We start from the raw sequence: 19,644 nt of genomic DNA on the forward strand, positions 1-19,644 counted from the left end.
AGTTCTTCCACAACACACTTCAACAACCCAAGTATCTCGCCTATAGAGAATATATATATATACTTCCCCAAAATCCTTATAAAATATACTCTCGATACCCAAATATGCCAAACCCACAATATATTGCCAAAGCGCTATACAAACATCAATTTCAACTCATGAATATAATATATTCAATAAACCATTAAAACATTATGCGAAAATCTTTCATCAATAAAACCATGCATATGATTGAAAACAAAGTCCACTCACAAATATTCTCACGTTGCCTTACCACGAGAGGGTCCTGCCTGCTGAGTACGTGCAGTCGGAGCATCTATTTCGAGATTCGAACCCTTAATTAATATAAAATTACTTTGAAGCGGAAATCACAAATTAAATACTTAAATTTCCAAATTCCCAATACGTGTACGTTGAAGAAGGTATCCTAAGGTCCGATTACAGGTTTAGGAATCATTCACGATTGTATGGTTATCGCTAACCCACAAACTTTGCATTATTGAATCGGAACATCCGGGGCTCTGATTCATAATCCATGAAGTCCTACACGGTCCTAGGAATACCTAGAACAACATATTTTAATTGGGAAAAGATCTAACGGTCAGAACCTATTGAACCCGGATAACGCACAATATGCAAAAATCCGTTCGATAGTCAAACGACGCCCGAATTGAGATCCGCAAAATCCTATGCACTCGTGACAACCTAAGGATCTCATTGGGTCAAATTGCAACTTTACCAACCTCGCCCACGCGCCGCCACACGCGCCTGCAAAGCGTGGGTGTGTAGAGTAAATTCCGATGACGAAAAAACTCCACACCCGAGTTCACCCTTCCTATCCTAGTTTCTACTCAAGGTCAGAATCACTTCATTCAACTACGGGGAGGTCCAATTCGGACGGCAACTGACCGGAATTTCACTTTGAAATCCGGCAAAACCTAGGTTTACAAAATCAATTTCTACCCAGCAAATCGATCCAATCCTATGCATCAGTCAGCTAGAACTCGGAAAAAGAAGAAGAAACCTCACCTCAATCACCGGGTTTGGGCGGCGGAGACGGCGGCGCGACGACTGGAAATCTCCGGTTCGAACCAGTCGAGATCGTGGTCGGAATTCATGGTTTCCAACAGGGAAAGCTGACGGGTCTTGACCGGGACGTCGAAGGGAGTCGATCGGGACCGGTGGCGTGCCTGGCCGTGGCTGGGGCTGGGAGAATCGTAGAGAGAGAGAATCGGCGTCAGGGAGAGAGAGAGAGAGAGAGAGAGAGAGAGAGAGAGAGAGAGAGAGAGAGATTGAGGAGAGAGAGAAAATTGATCGCGTGAGGAAAGAGAGAGTTGAGGTGAAAAATCTGATTTTTTTACCAAACTTTTTGAAATAATTACAGTTTTGCCACTGATAATGTTTTGATCGCCAAATCTTCGTTACAACTCCATTTCAAGCCTACCGGTGTCTACGAATTCGTCTCAGTACCACCTACCCAAAAATACCAGTCGTGGTCCCAAAATCCTTCCGGATAAGAAAATGACCAATTTACCCCTACCCAAGGGTAAATTCGTAATTTCACTTTAAATCAATTAAAATAGACATTAAATTTGGAGTCGGGGTGTTACAGCCAACGAGGACGTTAGGCCCCTAAGGGGGTTGGATTGTAACATCCCACATCGACTAACGAAAAGGAGGTGATATGCCTTATATGTACATGACCACCTCTATCTAGCACGAGGTCTTTTGGGAGCTCACTAGCTTCGAAGTCATGCGAACTCCGAAGTTAAACGAGTTTGGGCTAAAGCAATTGCAAGATGGGTGACCCACTGGGAAGTTACTTGTGAGTTCCCAGAAACAAAACCATGGGGGTTTAGGGATGCCCAAAGCGGACAATATCGTGCTACGGCGGAGCCGATCTGGGGTGTTACATAAAGCTTGATTAGGTGATTCAAACTCATCCTCCACTTCAGTTATTCTTGATCCCTCACTACTATCCGAAGGAATTAACATGTGCAACTCTTTATTTGCTTCCCAATTCCACAAAGATTTGTCATCAAATATCACACTTTTTAACACTACTACTTTATGAGTTCTCATATTAAACACCATATACCCTTTCTCACAGGATTAAAGTTGCTTAGGTCTGGAGATTTGAAAGTCAGCACATCTATTGAAATTGCTTGGTCTGTTTTGTATTTTTCTATTGACATTAGGTGCATCAATTCATTAGTTCATCAATCAAATGTTATGTTTTTGTTTGAAATTTATATTGATTAATCCAAGCACATGGAGTTTAATCCCTTTATTAATCTCGTTCATGCTCATTATCTAATTTATTCTTTAATACTGGTTAGATGGCATTTGTTTTGTAAATTTTGAGTTTTAACATGTAATATGTACTGAATGAATGATAAAATCAACATGAGATTTATTATTACAAAAACAAAACAAAAAACCAACACGACGTGCGGAATAAGTCGTAATTGCTAACTGATAGTCTTCATTTATGACAACCTGTGCATGTTGTAATTGCTTGCACAAAATTACGGCTCACTATGCAAGTTGTTATACTTACTTAACGGCGTTATATGTACGCCATAATAAGGTTTACGACATATTTTTTGTGGGATAATTGGCGATTAGAAAAACATGTGGTTATTAAGGAACATTATTTACGACGAGAGTTTACTGCTTGCAGCTTTGCGTCATAAATGATACTTTATGGCATACTTTAGAGTCATAAATGATTCTGGTATAATGTTGGAAAGAAACATATAGCCCTAGCCTAGATGCATGGAAATGATTATATGATTTTATGGAAGTTTGAAACACAAAAATTGCTTATGTTTATGTTTTAGACTCCTTTCTTCTTTTGGGGCCACCATTCTTGCATCCTATTCTATGGCTGCATGTGTTTGTGTATAAAAATACATGTAGCTCCATCACCATGACATCACTTGACAAAGATTCTCCCAAAAAAATGAAAAATGAAAAATAAAAAGATGAGTGCATAAAAACACAAAAATTATGAAGATGGCAACATAAATTCATTTGATTTTGGGGAGTCTTCCAAAATAAACACAAATGGTTGTGGCATCACCTTCAACATCTGTACACCTGCACCCGTACTTGTCCTGTGAAGGTATGTATAATGACTGCTTTGTATTTCAATCACATGCACAATTAGCAAAAGGGTCATCCAACTTTGTTTTCCCAAAAGAACGCGCACGGTTGCATAAGTACTCTTAGGGTTCATTACTGGGCCAGGCTAGCCCTAACGGGCTATTTTAAAATTTCGGGCCGGGCACATATTTCAAAGGATTTAAGTATGCCCATTAGGCTGGGCTTTTACCTACCTAATGCATCGAGCCACCATGGGCCTAAACAGGCCGAGCTTTTTAAAAAAGAAAAAAAATTCTAAGTCTTTTAAATCTTTTTGTTACACCTTTTTTTGTCAAAAGTGATGGATAAAAAGAACAATAGTATAGATTACTATATAACTAAAGAAAACAAAAATATAAGAGCTAAACTCATTTACTTTTTTTTGGTGAAAGAGCTAAACAATAGCCAATATATTTAAAAAATATTATACCTAAAAATAAATCATATGAAAATGTGTTACTTATATCCCAAACTAGGATTGACATCATGAAAATTAAAGAACGTTGTGCCATTATAATTAATAAAAGCAAAATAATCTTTCAAATTCTTTATTGAACCATTAGATTTGAACTTGACAAAAAAAAAAGGGCACTAAAAGATATTGTGTATATTGTTTGTTACAACATTTTAGACAACATTGAAAAAATTAACTTAATTTATAACATGTGTAAATAAAATAAGAAGTTTATTAGTTTATCATTCATATTACATTATTTTGAGTATGTATAAAAGGAGGTTAGAGAGTGCATCAATTAAATCTTAAAAAAGAGGACGAGCCTAGACCAGGCCGAGCCACGGACAGGCTGAGACCGAGTCAAGCCATGGAAGAGGGCCTAGATCCGGCCAAGCCACGGACGGGCCTAGACTGGGCCTAGCCACAGATGGACAATGTCAGAACGGGCCGTGGGCAGTCTGAAGGTTCAAATCCTAAGCCCAAGCTTTACCCAACCTTAAAGTGGGCCAAGCCGAACATGCCTAATCATTAAGCAGGGCTGAACCTTGGCTCATCGAGCCTCATGCTACCCATTTCGGCCCATTGGCCATGGGCCAAATGTTGACTCCTAAGTACCTTCCTGGCTTTCCACTAATAATGGGCAAAACTATTTCATCGCAATCATATGAGGCTTCTTTTGTAGCTTTGCATTATCAAAACTGTACTCAAACAATCTAGATCTTAATAAATTAGAAGAAAATTATTAACACTTACTTTGAATCAAATCCGAAAAAAACTTAACAACTAGGAGAATCTGACTTGCATAATGATTTCAGAACTCAAAATTCAACTAGAAACCATAAAATCGTAGATCAGAGAATAACAAAAATGCTTGCGAAAATCCTACAGTGTAACATCGATCCTAAAATCAAAAATCAAAACTCGAATTGAACTAAATCGAAGAAATCGCACTCAAACTTAGGTTTCATATATAGAAATCGCACAAGAAAAACAGAGAAAAACAGATTCATTTGAACAACTCTATGAAAAGAAGGAAAAAAAAAAAATTTAAACGAGGGCAATTAAAATCGTTGTTGGGCTCTTTTGTCTAACTCTACCATCTTGTGGGTTTTTCCCTCAAAATTTAACCCATTTAGGCAATATGTGGGATTTTTGTCTCTCAATTTCATGCAAAATGATGAAAAAGGAATTTCGTATATAAAATATAATTAAATAAATGAAAAATGATTGATTTTGATTTTTTTTCTCCAATTTAAATGAATATATTCATAGTATTGATGGTAGAAATAGGTATATGTACACCTGGCAAAAGGGTAGTGTTTGCAATTTTTGTGTTGTGTTTGTGTCAACCAGTTATTCTTAGCACGACCTATTTCACCCATTAAGAATTTAAAAAAAAATCAAGAATAAAATAATAAGTATGAAATTAAATGGATGCAAAAGTAAAATCTCATATTCTCCACCAAATAAGCTTTGAAGAAAGTGTAGCAATGGCACACTTTGTTAGCAATATTTATCCACAATTACAATAGTTTTATATTAAAATTTATCAAGCAAAGGACCCACTAGTGTAGTGGTTTGGAGTATTTACTCCCTTAGGCACGGTCTTGGGTTCGAGTCCTCGCATCCGTGTTGTGTGTGTGAGTTTAATATGCTATCGCCCATTTCAATAGAAAAGGTCCTCAAACAAACAAACAAAAACAAAAACAAAACAAGTTTTTTTTTACCAAACCAGGTTAGTTGAGGAGTTCAAAACCATGGAGATGCTACAATAAGGGGGGATTTGGGTGAGGGGGCTGAACGAGGTGAACAATTCAATCCCACTATTCAATCATTAAAAAGTTTAAGCCCAATATTTTCTCTCTCTTATTGGATAATGGGATTAAACCCCCATTTAGGGGTCGACATTTGGCCCGCAATCTAAGGGCTGAAGTGGTAGTTCCTGACCTGATGGTTAGGTTCGCTTGACCCGACCCGTTCTAAGGTTAAGTAGGTCTTAGGCTTAAGTTTTGAAACTTCTACCCTGCTCTTAACCAGGCCCAACAAGGCCAGCACATGGCTCGAGTAGGCTCGCTTATTGCCTAGTTTTCCCTTTTATTGCCTTATTTCCATTATAAACATTTAAGTAAATGTCTTGTCTTTTTACTTTAATTTATTTTTAGGCTTTTTATTACAAAACATCCGTGAGGTTCACGAAACTATCAGATTACGTCCTTCTTGCCTTTTTGTGTCATTTGTGGTCCTCAAGGTTGATATGTGTGCTCACAAATAGTCCTTCCATCAAAAACTTTGTTAGTTTGTTGATGTGACATATATGTAGAGCCTATATCCAATAATATAGTGGGACATGTATTTAAAATACAATATATATTTTATAAAAATAATTTATATTTTAAAATACAAATTGTCTTTTGAATTTTTCTTTTTTAATTTTTATGAATTGAAAATTGAAAATTATTTTTAGAATATATATTGTATATTAAATACACATGACACTATATTATTGGATATGTGGGCTCTCATGTATGCCTAGAGGTGTCAAACGGAACGAGCCGCCCAACCCATTTAAATGAGGCATGGCATGGCACGAAAACTTAGGCCGAGCCGGGATCAAAAAATGAGGTCCAATGGACCGGGCCGACCCATGGCCCGAGCACGCTTCAAGCATGGAACGAGCCCAAGCACAAGCCCAAGCACGGCCCACTTAACATTTTTTTTCTTTCTCAAAAGTCAAAATACAATAATTTGATATCTAATGTCATTGTTTATATGTTTTTTGTTTAAAAATCATAAATATATATTTGATGTCTTTCATTTTAGGAAAATTACTTGGGTCCTTAATTAATTAAACATATCAACTACAAATTAATTAAACAACATTGTACTTGATATCTAATCAGTACATATGACATATACGCTTCTCTTAAAATCAAAGCAAGACATTTTTTCACATATAAAATAATAAGTTGTTTAAAGATGAAAAGTTGAAGTGAACTTTGTAGAGTTGGGGCATTTTTTGCCCTCCGCCATTTCATATTGTTTGGATGTTTGATTGATTAATGTTTTCAAATAGTTCATTATTTCTTGCCTCTAATTATATTTTTAATGTTTATAATTTGAATTATCTAGTGGAAAAAAAGATCAAGTGAAAAAAATTCAAATTAAATGGATTGATTCTTGGGCCTGAGTATGGCACGAGCACGAGCAAGGACACGGCATGAGCCCGACCCGGCTTGTTTCAATATGGACATGGGCTTTGGCCCGGGCCAGGATCAATGATTTTACTAAATGGGCCGACACGGCACGGCCCGATAAATTAAATGGGCCGGCTCGGCCCGACACGAAAATGTTAAAAGCACGAGTTTAAATGGGATGGGCCGGCCCGGCACGGCCCGTTTGACACCTCTATGCATGCCACATCAACAACTAACGAAGTTTTTTACGAAACTTGACAGTATGGACTATTTGTAAGCACGCAATTCAGCTTTGAAAATAAAAAAGCCCATAAACCCGACCCGAGCCCAACTCAAACCCAAATATTTCGGGCCGAGCTGGCCCAACGACGAACCCTATCCTCATTATAGCATTTCTACCAAACCGGCCGTCACAATAAAAAAGCCCAATCCGGATTCATCGGGCTGCACAAGCTAAGTTCAACTCAATGCCATTTCTAACTCGACTTTTAATATACTTGGACGGGTTCGGATTCAACCGTCTCGAGCGCGCCGCTCTCAGTCTGAGTCTCTCTTCTCACCCTCTTGCCTCTCTGTTTCTCTGTTGCTAACTCTTTTTTCTGTGTCAACTGAAACTATTTGTTCTCATAGTCATAGCAGAGACCCCATACCAAAACACCAATCTTGTGAGTATTGTATTTACAGATGCCTTCTTCAAAGGGAAAGAAGCATTCAAAGACACAATCAAGGTTGTCGAATTCTGACAACTTTTCTTCACCTGTGTCACTTGATTTTGAAGCTACTGAAGAGATTCTTGCAAGCTCTCTTGAACTAGCTTCGGTTAAATACCCATCTCTGATTGGGAACTCTGCTTTCATTGGCCGAGTCACTGATGTTCAGGACGACCCCAAAAGCTGTAAAATTTGGCTTTCAGAGCCTTCCATGGTTGCCTCTTCCTTCATTCCTGGATCCATTGTGTCGGTAAATTTCCACTTTTTCATGTTGTAAAAAAATCCAAAGTTTGTTTCTTGTTTTGTTGTTGGTTTAACTGTGTCATGTTTTTGCCCTCATTGGATTGATAGGTGTCTATTCCTCGTTTGAAGAGTAGATTTTCAGATGGATTTCCTCTCAGCTCATTAGCAGATGAATGTGCTAGACGTTTTGGGGTTGATTCTTGTGGGCAGTTAACTAATGACGCAGGGAACTACTTTGCTCTTGCAACTATTTTTCCGTCGTCTAAGGTTTGAATGGCAACTGGGTTACTTTTTTTTCACCCTTTATTTGATTTGGCAATTGTGACAAATGGTTTTTCTAAGAACAAAAAAAAGGCTCAGCAGATGAATTACTATGCAATAAAACATAAAACATGTGGCATTAGCGTGCGTCTAAACTCTAAACAGTAAATACGCATTCTCCAGTACTGGGTGACTACTAATATCCCAAAGGATGTTCCATATATGAACTTGTTTTTGTAAAAGGAAGAGGTCCTAACTTCACTTCTTTACTGTTTGAACTGTATTGTTGAATATTGAAATGGCATCCTGTGATCAGATCAAAAAATCTAATTATTGAATTCGTTGTGTGCAATTTGTTATGGAAACCTTTGTTGATTAAATAAATACGTTTTTTTTAATTGCCTTAGGCACTTCGGAGTTTGGATTTCCAATGGTTGATTCATTTGAATAAATTATTGCGTTACAACATCTGGGGTCTGCATTTTATTTATTTTTATTCATGTCTTTATCTCAGGTTATAAAGAACGGAGTGCGATTGTCTTCACATCTTTCAAATACAATGGGTTGTCCTCCATCAGGCAGGGTCATATTCATCCACTCTGTACAAAATCAATCCCAAGCTGGTCTTGTATGTGATACAAGAAAAGCACGTAGCACTAAAGTTAATTGCCTCTCAGTTTACGACTGCAAGGAGTTAGTTTTGGAGCTTCTTCATTCTAACAATAGATTAATTATGAACAATACCTCTGCCAATTTTTCTTATGAAAAATCTTACTGTCATTCTGAAAATGGAATGCTTGCATCCCCTAAGACACCATTGAATCAATCAAAGCTTAGTGTTTCTGATACCAGTCCAGTAACTTCACCATGGCGTGGGGAGTCAGTAGGAAATGCAACCATTCCCAATGAGTCATCTGTTGATTCTTTTGATATTGAAGAGGTTTTAGGTGATGACAGTACAAAAAGACTTCTGCAGACATGTGCTACAACATGGTTGTATTCTCGCTGTCTACTTATTGGAAATTTTGTGACTATCCCAATGCTTTCACAGCTTTGTTTACTCCGAGTGATTGGTGCTAAAACTTTGTCAAAGAATAATGCTAATCATGATTTGCTAAATGAGTCTTCTGAACTAGTGGGTGGTGAAAATGATGCTTTTCTAGTGAAGCGAGAAACGAAAGTATGTTTTCATTTGTCGTCAAACCCAGCATCTGAAACTCCGCAGAGAAGCAATCTGTCTAGTGTGGAATGTAATGATTCTATAGCTGATACAGGAGATAATATTTCAAGATTGGCCGGTCTTTCTAAAGAATATGAAATTTTGAAGGACATCATAATTTCATCCTCTATGGACATTTTACCAAGGTACGTCATATGAAACATTATTGTTTCTTAATAGTGTACCCGAAAGATACTAAACTTCGGGCTTTCCACAATCATCTTTTGGTTAAATCCTACAACTTCTGATTGTGGTACGAATATTCATTTGATGTAAAGGCCATTAACATGTAAGGTATAAGCTGTATGGTTAATTATAAGATTATACTACCAAGTACTTAGTGGTGTGCTCCCCCATTCATGAAAAAGATACATTTTTTAAGTTAGATGACTTGTCAATCTAAATGGAATTTTTCAATTACAAATGATGAAATATATAGAATTACCAAATAATAAGGCATTACAATATCGTCTGATGCATACATTAAATGATTTGTCTACAGGAAATACAGCTGATCTTTGGAACCAAAAAAAAAAAAATATTGTAATTCTTGTCTTCCAGGATCATACCAATTAACATGTTCACTTGGCGGTGGAAACATATGGTTTTGATGTGTTCATAAGTTGTGGCCATTCTTTTCTTACAGTAATTCATGCATATATTTTTTTTAATTAGTTTTGGTTTAAAACCTACAAAGGGAGTGCTTCTTCATGGTCCTCCTGGTACGGGAAAGACTTCGTTGGCTCGACTATGTGCCCGTGATTCTGGCGTCAATTTTTTCTCTGTCAATGGACCTGAAGTTGTGAGCCAATACCATGGAGAAAGTGAGCAAGCTTTGCATGAAGTTTTTGATTCAGCTAGCCAAGCTGCGCCTTCAGTGGTTAGTTTTCTTCTCTGTTTCAATTTTCTTGCCTTTTATTTGAAGGTTTCATTTTCTGGTTAGAACTTAGATGCATGTGGTGGTAAAGGCAAATATACAGTTGTGTACTTCCATTCAACAGGCAATACTGTTTTAATCCTTTTCATGTGCACTATTGATACTGGCCCGGGCCTTTAGTCATTGTGAACCCTGATGTGATTTATGTAGATAGCTCATTAAAAGTCTCAAATAAACATGGCACAGGGTTTCCTAGGAATTTGGAAATTGTCAGAGTTTACAGAAATCTTGAAATGAAGATTGTTAATCAATTGTGTGAAGTAAAAATTCTGGAGACTTGTACATAGGGAATTGACTATGCTGAAAATTGCATTAACTTGGGGTCCTTTTTGTGGGATGTAGTGAAGACTACGTTGATTAATTTTGTATATCCAAACCTAACACCCCCTTGCATACTCTCTAGGTGCAAAATTGCCTAATAAAAACTGAATCAAATCCCGCCTTATGCTTTGAAAATATAACTAAACACTGGAAAAGGTGCTGTCCTAGAATTATACCAAAGAACTTACAGCAAACAAGGGCTTGATTTATATAAAAAAAACTATCATAAAAACTTAACTTTGAGGAAGTTTGATAAAATACGTACCAAAAGGAATTTTTGAATTTACAAGGTTTTAATTAATAAGCAATGTATGCAAATAAAGGCCCTTTTGGAGGCTTAAAGACAGAACTAAAATGTTAACATTATTAGTCAACACTACAAGGTTAACTTTATAGTTAATACTGCAATGTTAACATTATTAGTTGGCAATAAAATGTTGACAGTTAAACTGTGTCATTTTAAAAGAGTGAATGTATATTTGTGGAATGTGGTTTAATTAATTTGATTATATTACCAAGCTATTGCCTTTGAGAGACTAGTTGATTCAGTATCACACATCTATACTTCATTTTCTCTAATGGATTCTGTCCACAGTTACTCATTGATGAGCTTGATGCTATTGCACCTGCAAGGAAAGATGGAGGTGAAGCGCTATCTGAAAGAATAGTTAGTACACTGTCGAAGTTGATAGATGGGGACGGGGTTAATAGAACTGGAGTACTTGTAATATGTGCTACCAACAGGCTTGATAGCATTGATCCTGCACTCAGACGAACTGGAAGACTTGACAAGGAAATTGAAATAGGTAATATGAAGTTTTTCGTAGTACTTATTTTTTAGTTATATCCAAAACCTTTCTGAGTAGTTTCAGAGTTACACTTGCAAGAAAAAAAAAGGTATCAATCTAATATGTTGGTCCGTTAGAGGTTTGACAAACTGAGGGGAATTGTGGTAGCTGTCATACTTATTATAGGTGCAGGTGCAGAGATAATAATTAGCCTAGTTTAAAATTTTATTTTATTTTTGTCAGAAGGCTAGTTTAATTTGCATATTCTTTGTTTATTTATTTAGAAACTTTTGGTTTTTATTTTATTTTAATGTTTTCATGTCCTTATCTTTGGGGTATTTTGGCTATACATTTGTTATAAGTGTACTGAGTAATATCCCTGTGTTTCGAAAAGTACTTGAATAAAGATTGTTCTGTTACACTATCAATGTATTTATAATGGTAGGCAGAGCTTGTTTTCCCTTTTCAGATATGTCAATAATATCTTTCTTTTGAAAATTGACATTCAGGTGTGCCATCTCCCAACCAACGTTTGGAGATACTTAATGTTCTTGTCAGTGCCATGGAGCACTCTCTTTCAGATGAGCAAGTCCAACATCTTGCCATTGCTACACATGGTTTCGTAGGAGCTGATCTAGCTGCCCTTTGTAACGAGGCAGGCTTCAATTGTCTTAAGCGATATGTCAAATATAAATACTCTCATGATTATTTGCACCAAACATCTATTTCTCAGGAAGGTATTTCTAATGGTCTAATACTATCTGTTTGCTCAAAAGATACAACACACGTATCAAGGGATTACTCAGATTCCACATCTTCATCTATTTCACATTTGGATTTGGATTTTTCTTCAGAGATATCTGTGCATGTGAAGGGAACAAATGCAAATGGTGATAATTTCCTGAATGGCATAGAAGAAGAATGTGTCTTACAAGTGGCTTTTGAAGATTTTGAAAAGGCCAGGATGAGAGTGGGGCCTAGTGCCATGCGAGAGGTAGGGTCAATACTTCCACGTTTACAGGCAGACATTTTTGTTTAGTCTATGTTGTGTACCAAAGTTCCAGTATCCCTAAACTAGTTTAATTAAAGTTAAGGTTCCACTTTCTCTTTATGGACTCATCATACAATGGACAAGCACAGACCAAATGGCCAGCTATTTGAGTCCAACTGCTCTTACAGAACTACAAGACATTAGGAGTTATTTATTTTTTCTCGCATTGGATTGACAGTTCCAAGAGAGTACTTTTTTGAGTTCAAAATGTGAACTTTTCAGTGGTTTGATTATTTAATCATATCATGCGCCATGCTTTGGACTAACCATTTCATGATGATACCAGTGGCCACTGGTATCATAAATTATGTTGCCCTTTAGACTGTCACTTGATAGGAAACTTTTCTATCAGCAGATATGAAGGAATGTTCTCTCTGATATAAGTACTCTGACTCTTAATTTGTTGCTTTAAACTTCTAGGTAAAACTTGAGATTCCGAAGGTTAATTGGGAAGATGTTGGTGGTCAAAGGGAGGTCAAAAATCAGTTAATGGAAGCTGTAATATGGCCTCAAAAACACCAGGATGCATTCAAACAGATAGGGATTCGACCCCCAACAGGGGTTCTGATGTTTGGTCCTCCTGGATGCAGCAAAACCCTCATGGCTCGTGCTGTAGCTTCTGAAGCACGGCTGAATTTCCTTGCTGTGAAGGGTCCAGAACTTTTTAGCAAATGGGTTGGTGAATCTGAGAAGGCTGTGAAATCCCTGTTTGCAAAGGCAAGGGCTAATGCCCCAGCAATCATATTCTTTGATGAAATTGACAGTCTTGCTGCTATTCGTGGGAAGGAAAGTGATGGAGTTTCAGTTTCAGATAGGGTTATGAGTGAGCTGCTTGTTGAATTGGATGGTTAGTAACAGTTCTAAATTATTGGATCCACAGTAGCTTTTTCTCGTAGTTTATTTTTGTAAGGCTTCTTCTTAAACAATATGTAGGTTCTTTATTAGCCAGGATGCTCACTTAAAGCAATAATTTTTTTTGCTATTGTATCTTTGACTTGATCAATACTGTTAAAAATAGGTTTGCATGCAAGAGTTGATGTCACTGTGATTGCTGCTACAAATAGGCCAGACAAGATCGATGGTGCCCTTCTAAGACCAGGTGCGACATCTCACATGCACACACACTCTCTTTCTCTCTCTCTCTCTCTCTCTCTCTCTCTCTCTCTCTCTCTCAAACACACACACATACACATTTTCTTTACTCACCTTCACATTCACCCATCTCATGAAAAACAACTGTTTCCCGTAACATGTTAAACACAAGGTGGTTGAGTTTTCTACAAGCTTCTTTCTATACCTCCACAAACTTTTCAAACATTCCTAAGAATATATTTCTTTTGAACAGGACGCTTTGACCGGCTGCTATATGTTGGACCTCCAAATGAGCCCGATCGGGAAGAGATATTTCGTATTCATCTACGCAAGATTCCGTGCTGTTCTGATGTCAACATATATGAACTTGCTCATCTTTCAGAAGGCTGCACTGGCGCTGATATATCGTTAATTTGCAAAGAAGCAGCTGTTGCAGCTTTGGAGGTTAGATGGTTCCTAATTTTGTTGCATGAGTGTTTCTTTTCTTAATCTGATTAATTCTTGATTATTTCTTCTATCAGGAGAGCCTTGATGCCTCAGAAGTAAAGATGCAACATTTAAAGACTGCAATTGAACAAGTGAAGCCGACAGAAACTCAGCTTTATCAAGAGCTATCAGAAAAATTTCAGAGACTTGTTATGTCTAGCACAAACGAGAACTAAGCTATCTGGAGTTCTCGAGTGGATTTCCATAATGGTAAGCCTTTCCTCTCTGTCTTACTCCATATTTTTTAAAACTGCTTGTTATTTTGGTGGATATGCTGTAAGTCAATAAATATACTCTATAACCTGTCAGTGTTATGCTTATTGCACTTAAGCAACCCTGTTAAAGTTGTTTTTGAAATTTTAATCAGCCTGCAATAGGGCTATTCTTGTTGGATGCTTTTGAAGTATTGTGTGATTCTAGATTCTACTAAATGGTCCTGTATACTGTGGTCCACCATAGTAAATGATCTATTTTCAAATTTACCTTTTGTAGATTGTGAGCTATGTATGTAACAAGATAAAAATTCCAGTAATGACAGGTCCTGGGGGAATAAAATCACTCTGATGTTTAAAATACTCACCATTCTGTATCCATTACATCCTGATAGAGTGGACTGCAGTACTACTGATACAGAATTAGGTAGTCAGATTGACAGGCCTGTGAGGATTGTTTGAGAAGTTGATTAAAACAATAATTGAAGTTAACCTTTTCAAGTTTTGTTACTTCTAGGTTGTTTAGCCTGCATAGTTTCCTTAAAATTAATTATCAGCCAGTATCAGCACAACACTTTCTTGAAATATGAATATTCGCTCCAATTAAGACATGTCTTGACTTGTATAGAATTGAAAGATCTTTGTCTATATGGAGAACTTGCTTTGTATGTTTACATTATCAATTTAGAGTAAATATATATTTTAACCAGAAATTTAATTCTAGCATCTATTTCCACAGTGCAATATCTAAAATCAATATCATATGATTTTGTTGACTTGTGATATATGCAGCACAAGTTTGCTATATATTAAGAGATATTCTCATATACATTTGTAATAAGTGAGTTTGATTTTCGGCAGTGGGATTGTTGAAACACAATTACCAGTAGTAATTGTCTGTAGCAAGGATTTCGAATCATGACATTTTGACGTGATATTTTTCCCAAACGTCGGCAATACTGAAACTGTAAGCGATCTTGAAATTTTCATTCATGGGTTTTGGTGTTTTTATATAGGACTAACCAAATGAACACAAAATCCGGGATGGACAAGTTAGTTTAATGCTAATCCAAGGTGGAATTGTTGAGAAGTTCTGTATAGTAAAGAACGATTGCAGAATTTCCACTATTTCACAACTTTGCACACTATAGGAGTCATGTCCATAGATGATGTCTTAGGCCTTGGTGTCTGCTGTATGTTTCTCTACATCCAGTATCAACATGAAATTTGGACATGTGAAATGGCTACGATATGTCATGGCATGATCTCGTACAGGTTACAGAAGGCCTTGCAATTTTAGGATTTGCCTAAAATATATGCGCCCTAAAATCTTTCATGTAGATTTTGCTCATCTGTATGTGTACATACATATATCTCTTTATTGTGAAATCAACTGGCTGAATGTTTTTTCTTTACAATGTTGAAGCAGGTATAAAAGCTATGAGAGTTGTTTATTCCTTTAATCTCTCAGGGGAGGGTGAAGCCTTGGAGATTCCTCTTCCTCCTCAAGTTGAGTACCAGAACCACATTGGAAAGATACATATAGCCCTAGCCTAGATACATGCAAATGATTATATGATTTTGTGGAAGTTTGAAGTATGGTCATAAAAATTGCTTATGTTTATATTTAAGACTCCTTTCTTCTTTTGGGTCCACCATTCTTGCATCCTATTCTATGGCTGCATGTGTTTGTGTACAAAAACACATGTAGCTCCATCACCATGACATCACTTGCCAAAGATTCTCCAAACAATGAAAAAAAAAAAAAAAGTGCATAAAAACATATCGATAGGATCACCATATCAAAACCTTTTCTACATATGACACAGAAATTATAAAGTGACTGCTTTGTATTTCACTCACATGCTCAGTTATCAAAAGGGTCATCCAACTACGTTTTCCCAGAAGAACATGCATGTTTGCTTATGTACCTTCCTAGCTTTCCGCTAACAGTGGGCAAGCTATTTCATCGCAATCGTATGAGGCTTCTTTTTATAGCTTGGTATTATTTACACTCTAACAAGAAAAATGAGTAGAAAAATAATAACAAAACCGAACCTAGCAAAACAAAACAAAAGGGTCATGATCATGAAACAAAATTAGGTGTACACGAATCATCAAAATCTATGTCGACCTCAACTCATACTACGAGCCCTAGTGATGGGGGTGAACTGTAAACTTAGACAACCTATATTTGAATTTTCGCAAGTTCTGATACACACAGAGATCGGTTTCTCTTACAAAAATAACCTATTTCCTCACCTCATAGAAAGGTACTTCTCTATCACACGATTGAGTACGCAACACAATTATAATAAGGAAAATAGAATATAATCATATGGGTTGTTGCAGAAAGGGGTCACTTTCCACAAATCAAACTCCAGATAAGTTACTTAGCCAATCTGGCCACAATTTGTTGACGAGAAAACCTGATCTGTCTCCAAGTAATTAACAACTCTGAGGCGTGGCACTTATTTGACATCATATATCAAATAAAACAACCAGAGGAAGAAGAAATGAGAGATTGATCGCATGACATTACACCTCACCAAACTTCTGAAACATGCATGAAATGGACAAGTCCGCTTCTTTCTCGTGCTTGTATTGTTAGTGTCCAATAAGATTTGGTTGAAGTTTCAATTATTGTGATCATGACTGCTTTCTACAGTTTGCACTAATCATGTGTGTCTGTATATTGACAAGAAAATAAAATCAGAAGAAAAAGGGCACCTTTTACTCGAGAATCATGTGAGGAGTGAGAAATGACATGTAATAATATCTACAACAGTAATGAAAGCATGACCATGACATAACTTATTGGAAGTGATTGTTTTGAAAAAGATTCATAAATAGTGATCAAATCTGATTGTGGACTTTTGAATTTAATTATGTGGTTTTTTTTCTTCTTCTATTGCAATGGCTTTAAAGTTGTTGAAACTTGAAACACACTTCCCCTCCCTATCTTGCCAAAGGGGGCTCAAGGAGATGAATATAGAACTAATGGTTGGTGCATGCTATTTATATTTTGAACACAACCAACACTCATCAAAGTGTGTTTCTAATATGGATAATGGCGATGAGAATTCGAACATATGAACTAAGAGGTCATGTCCTCTTAACCACTTAGGTTGCAAACCCTTGTAGGACACTTAATTTGAACGAGCGTATAATTGTTTTTATAATAAAAATCTTATGGAATGAGCTTTCACCAGTTGACTTACTAGTTCTACTTTGTTGTTATATTCAATGTACTCTTTCTTTTGGTTCACTCTATGGAGACGGTGTGTAGAACAAGGCATAACCTCAAAAATTTCTAAGAAAAATAATCTAGAATCTAGACACGATCGATACAGTAAAGGTTTAGGGTTTAGCATTATCTAACACAACCATGAAAGTCAATTACTCCATCTCAATTAATGCAATAAAAAACGTATTGGGTTCATATCGAAGACAAGTAATATAGTTTTGACACAAAAATTTTCTTTTCTATTTCTTGATTTTTATTTTTATTTTTATTTACATGAATCCTTATTACATTTGATAGCTTTTTCTTTTTAACTTTTTTTTTTATAAAAAAAATAGCAGGCATATAGATTAAGTGGAATCATCTAATTAGGAATTAATGCATATTTCTTTTAAATGTTGAAAGATGTCATAAATAGGTAAGGTACCTATATGCTACTTTCTCCCAAAAAACCCTTGCCCCCTTTCTTCCAAAAAACACTCTTAGAGCCTTTTCCACTTTAAGGGAGGAGGAAGCCATTGTTCTTCCCCCCTCTTCCCTCTTTTCTTCCTCCTTGCACCTCTTCCCCCATTTTCAGAGACAAAGGGTTTTTCCTATTTGTCTTAGTTTTGTTATGATTTTCATCCCACCATTATAGGCGGCTGCGGCTCAGCGTCGGATCTTCACTTGTATTTCAGCGTCGGATCTCCACCACCATCTTTTTTGCAATTTCTTTATATTTGGAATAAGTTGCAGAGACTCTTTGGGTTCTCTGTGTAGTTTTCGTCTCTCCTTTTGTGAGAGTTTTTCATCTCTCCTTTGTGAGAGCTTTTCATCTCTCCTTTGTGAGAGCTTTTCATCTCTCCTTTGTGAGAGTTTTATTTGTATTGTTATGGCTTGCTTTTTTCAAGCTTTATCTTTTCTTTTTTTTATTATTCTAAGTTTGAAATCTTAGTTGGGATGCCTATGCTAGAGTTTCTTCGATAATGTCTGATCATTAGTGGAGACACACCAGATTGTCTTAATTTTGATATTAGACCGCTCCATTATTGTAATGGCCCTTTTGTGGCTAGTTTGTATTGGCCCTTTGTGACTAGTGGCTTTTTTAGCTGAATTATGAATGCAATCATAGAATTTCTCAACAAAAAAAAAATGTTGAAAGATGTCTTAAATTCGAATTCCCATTTTCATTGACCAAATAAAATTGATGTGTGTAACATCATATAATTAATGAACAAACTAAATAATTGTCAAGTCATTTGATACGATTACCCAAGGCGAACGTAAAATAACACAAGAAAATTCCTACCTTTTGAAAAATAATTTTGTTTGTGAGTTTAATAGACTATAGTATCTCTTATTTAAAGCATATAATTCAAATAGAAATTTATACATATCATATATAAAAAGAGAAAAAAGGTTAGAACCACCTTGGATGTTGTCAATTTTGTATGGTTCATAAAGTTTAAAGCTTGACTACGATTTGGTTTGGACATGATATTTCTGTAAGCTTAGGATATGGATTCAGTTCTTCCCTCTGTTTTCATGTTCTCCCGGAACCCATTAAGAAAACAGGTTGATTGAAAATGAAGTTTCTGGAAATAAAAAATAAAAAATGGAAGCATAAATTGATGCATAGAAAAAAAAAAAAAAAAGGGGATAAAAAACCAAGAAAGCACGCCCAGTGGGACTCGAACCCACAATCGCTTGATTAGAAGTCAAGCGCCTTATCCATTAGGCCATGGGCGCTGGTTGTTATCAACCGTTTTCGTTTGATACTTAAACGCGTATGTACGACACAATAAATTACTAGTTTTAGACGATAATACTAATAATAGATGGTAATCATAATCGTCCAAACTGCATGTATAGGCTAGTCATGAATCTTCTCATGATGTCTTTTCAATCATTTTTCAGAATGAAATGTTTTGTGGCAAGACAGCTTTGAGAATATAATATTTTGTGCTTGATCTAAAGATTTTCCTAATCCAATTATTTATGAATTTATGCAAAAACAAACAAGTGGAGCAAAGATAAGGTATCCAATCATAGTTTCTGAAATGGGAAGGGCGGTGGTGGCAACCTCATTGCAACATGACTACTTTCAATATGTCAACAATCAAGAGAAATGATTCAATGCATGCATTGGAAAAGTTCTATTTTCCTTTTATGCACTCACAAAATGAGCAATATGTAAGATTAATTAAGAGTACAATTCAACTTATATTTAGAAAAATAAAATGTCATTTGCAATTAAAATTCTCGTGATGAACTGTTCATTTAGAGATACATATAGATAATTAATT

At 36.2% G+C, this 19,644-nt stretch overlaps 1 protein-coding gene and 1 non-coding gene across 7 annotated transcripts; one reads left to right on the forward strand and one right to left on the reverse strand.

Annotated features, from left to right (window-relative positions):
• On the forward strand, nucleotides 7,302-15,885 carry LOC18783937 (calmodulin-interacting protein 111). Of its 6 annotated transcripts, XR_002270891.1 has the most exons (13): nucleotides 7,304-7,755; nucleotides 7,857-8,015; nucleotides 8,524-9,374; nucleotides 9,904-10,108; nucleotides 11,082-11,292; nucleotides 11,784-12,011; nucleotides 12,129-12,268; nucleotides 12,746-13,172; nucleotides 13,344-13,424; nucleotides 13,671-13,861; nucleotides 13,939-14,113; nucleotides 14,977-15,082; nucleotides 15,545-15,885. XR_002270891.1 is itself a non-coding variant. In XM_020560767.1 (12 exons), exons 1-11 carry the CDS (start codon nucleotides 7,480-7,482, stop codon nucleotides 14,077-14,079), a joined length of 2,910 nt encoding a protein of 969 aa, XP_020416356.1. In that variant the 5' UTR covers nucleotides 7,304-7,479; the 3' UTR covers nucleotides 14,080-14,113; nucleotides 15,545-15,885. The 6 variants fall into 6 exon arrangements, 4 of the variants coding, with proteins under 4 accessions (XP_020416355.1, XP_007216451.1, XP_020416354.1 ...); XR_002270890.1 differs by having other exon boundaries at nucleotides 7,302-7,755; nucleotides 11,784-12,268; XM_020560767.1 differs by lacking the exon at nucleotides 14,977-15,082.
• On the reverse strand, nucleotides 19,015-19,087 carry TRNAR-UCU. Its single transcript has one exon. It is a non-coding gene; the product is annotated as a tRNA-Arg (tRNA).

This window comes from Prunus persica, chromosome G3 (genome assembly GCF_000346465.2).
Source record: "Prunus persica cultivar Lovell chromosome G3, Prunus_persica_NCBIv2, whole genome shotgun sequence".
NCBI lineage: Eukaryota > Viridiplantae > Streptophyta > Magnoliopsida > Rosales > Rosaceae > Prunus > Prunus persica.

Excerpts from the sequence above, each read along its gene's own strand:
- LOC18783937 (XM_020560766.1), top strand. The coding sequence starts at position 7,480 with ATGCCTTCTTCAAAGGGAAAGAAGCATTCAAAGACACAATCAAGGTTG. Across the intron at positions 13,173-13,343 it reads GCTGCTTGTTGAATTGGATG|GTTTGCATGCAAGAGTTGAT; the intron begins GTTAGTAACAGT and ends TGTTAAAAATAG. Across the intron at positions 13,425-13,670 it reads TGGTGCCCTTCTAAGACCAG|GACGCTTTGACCGGCTGCTA; the intron begins GTGCGACATCTC and ends TCTTTTGAACAG.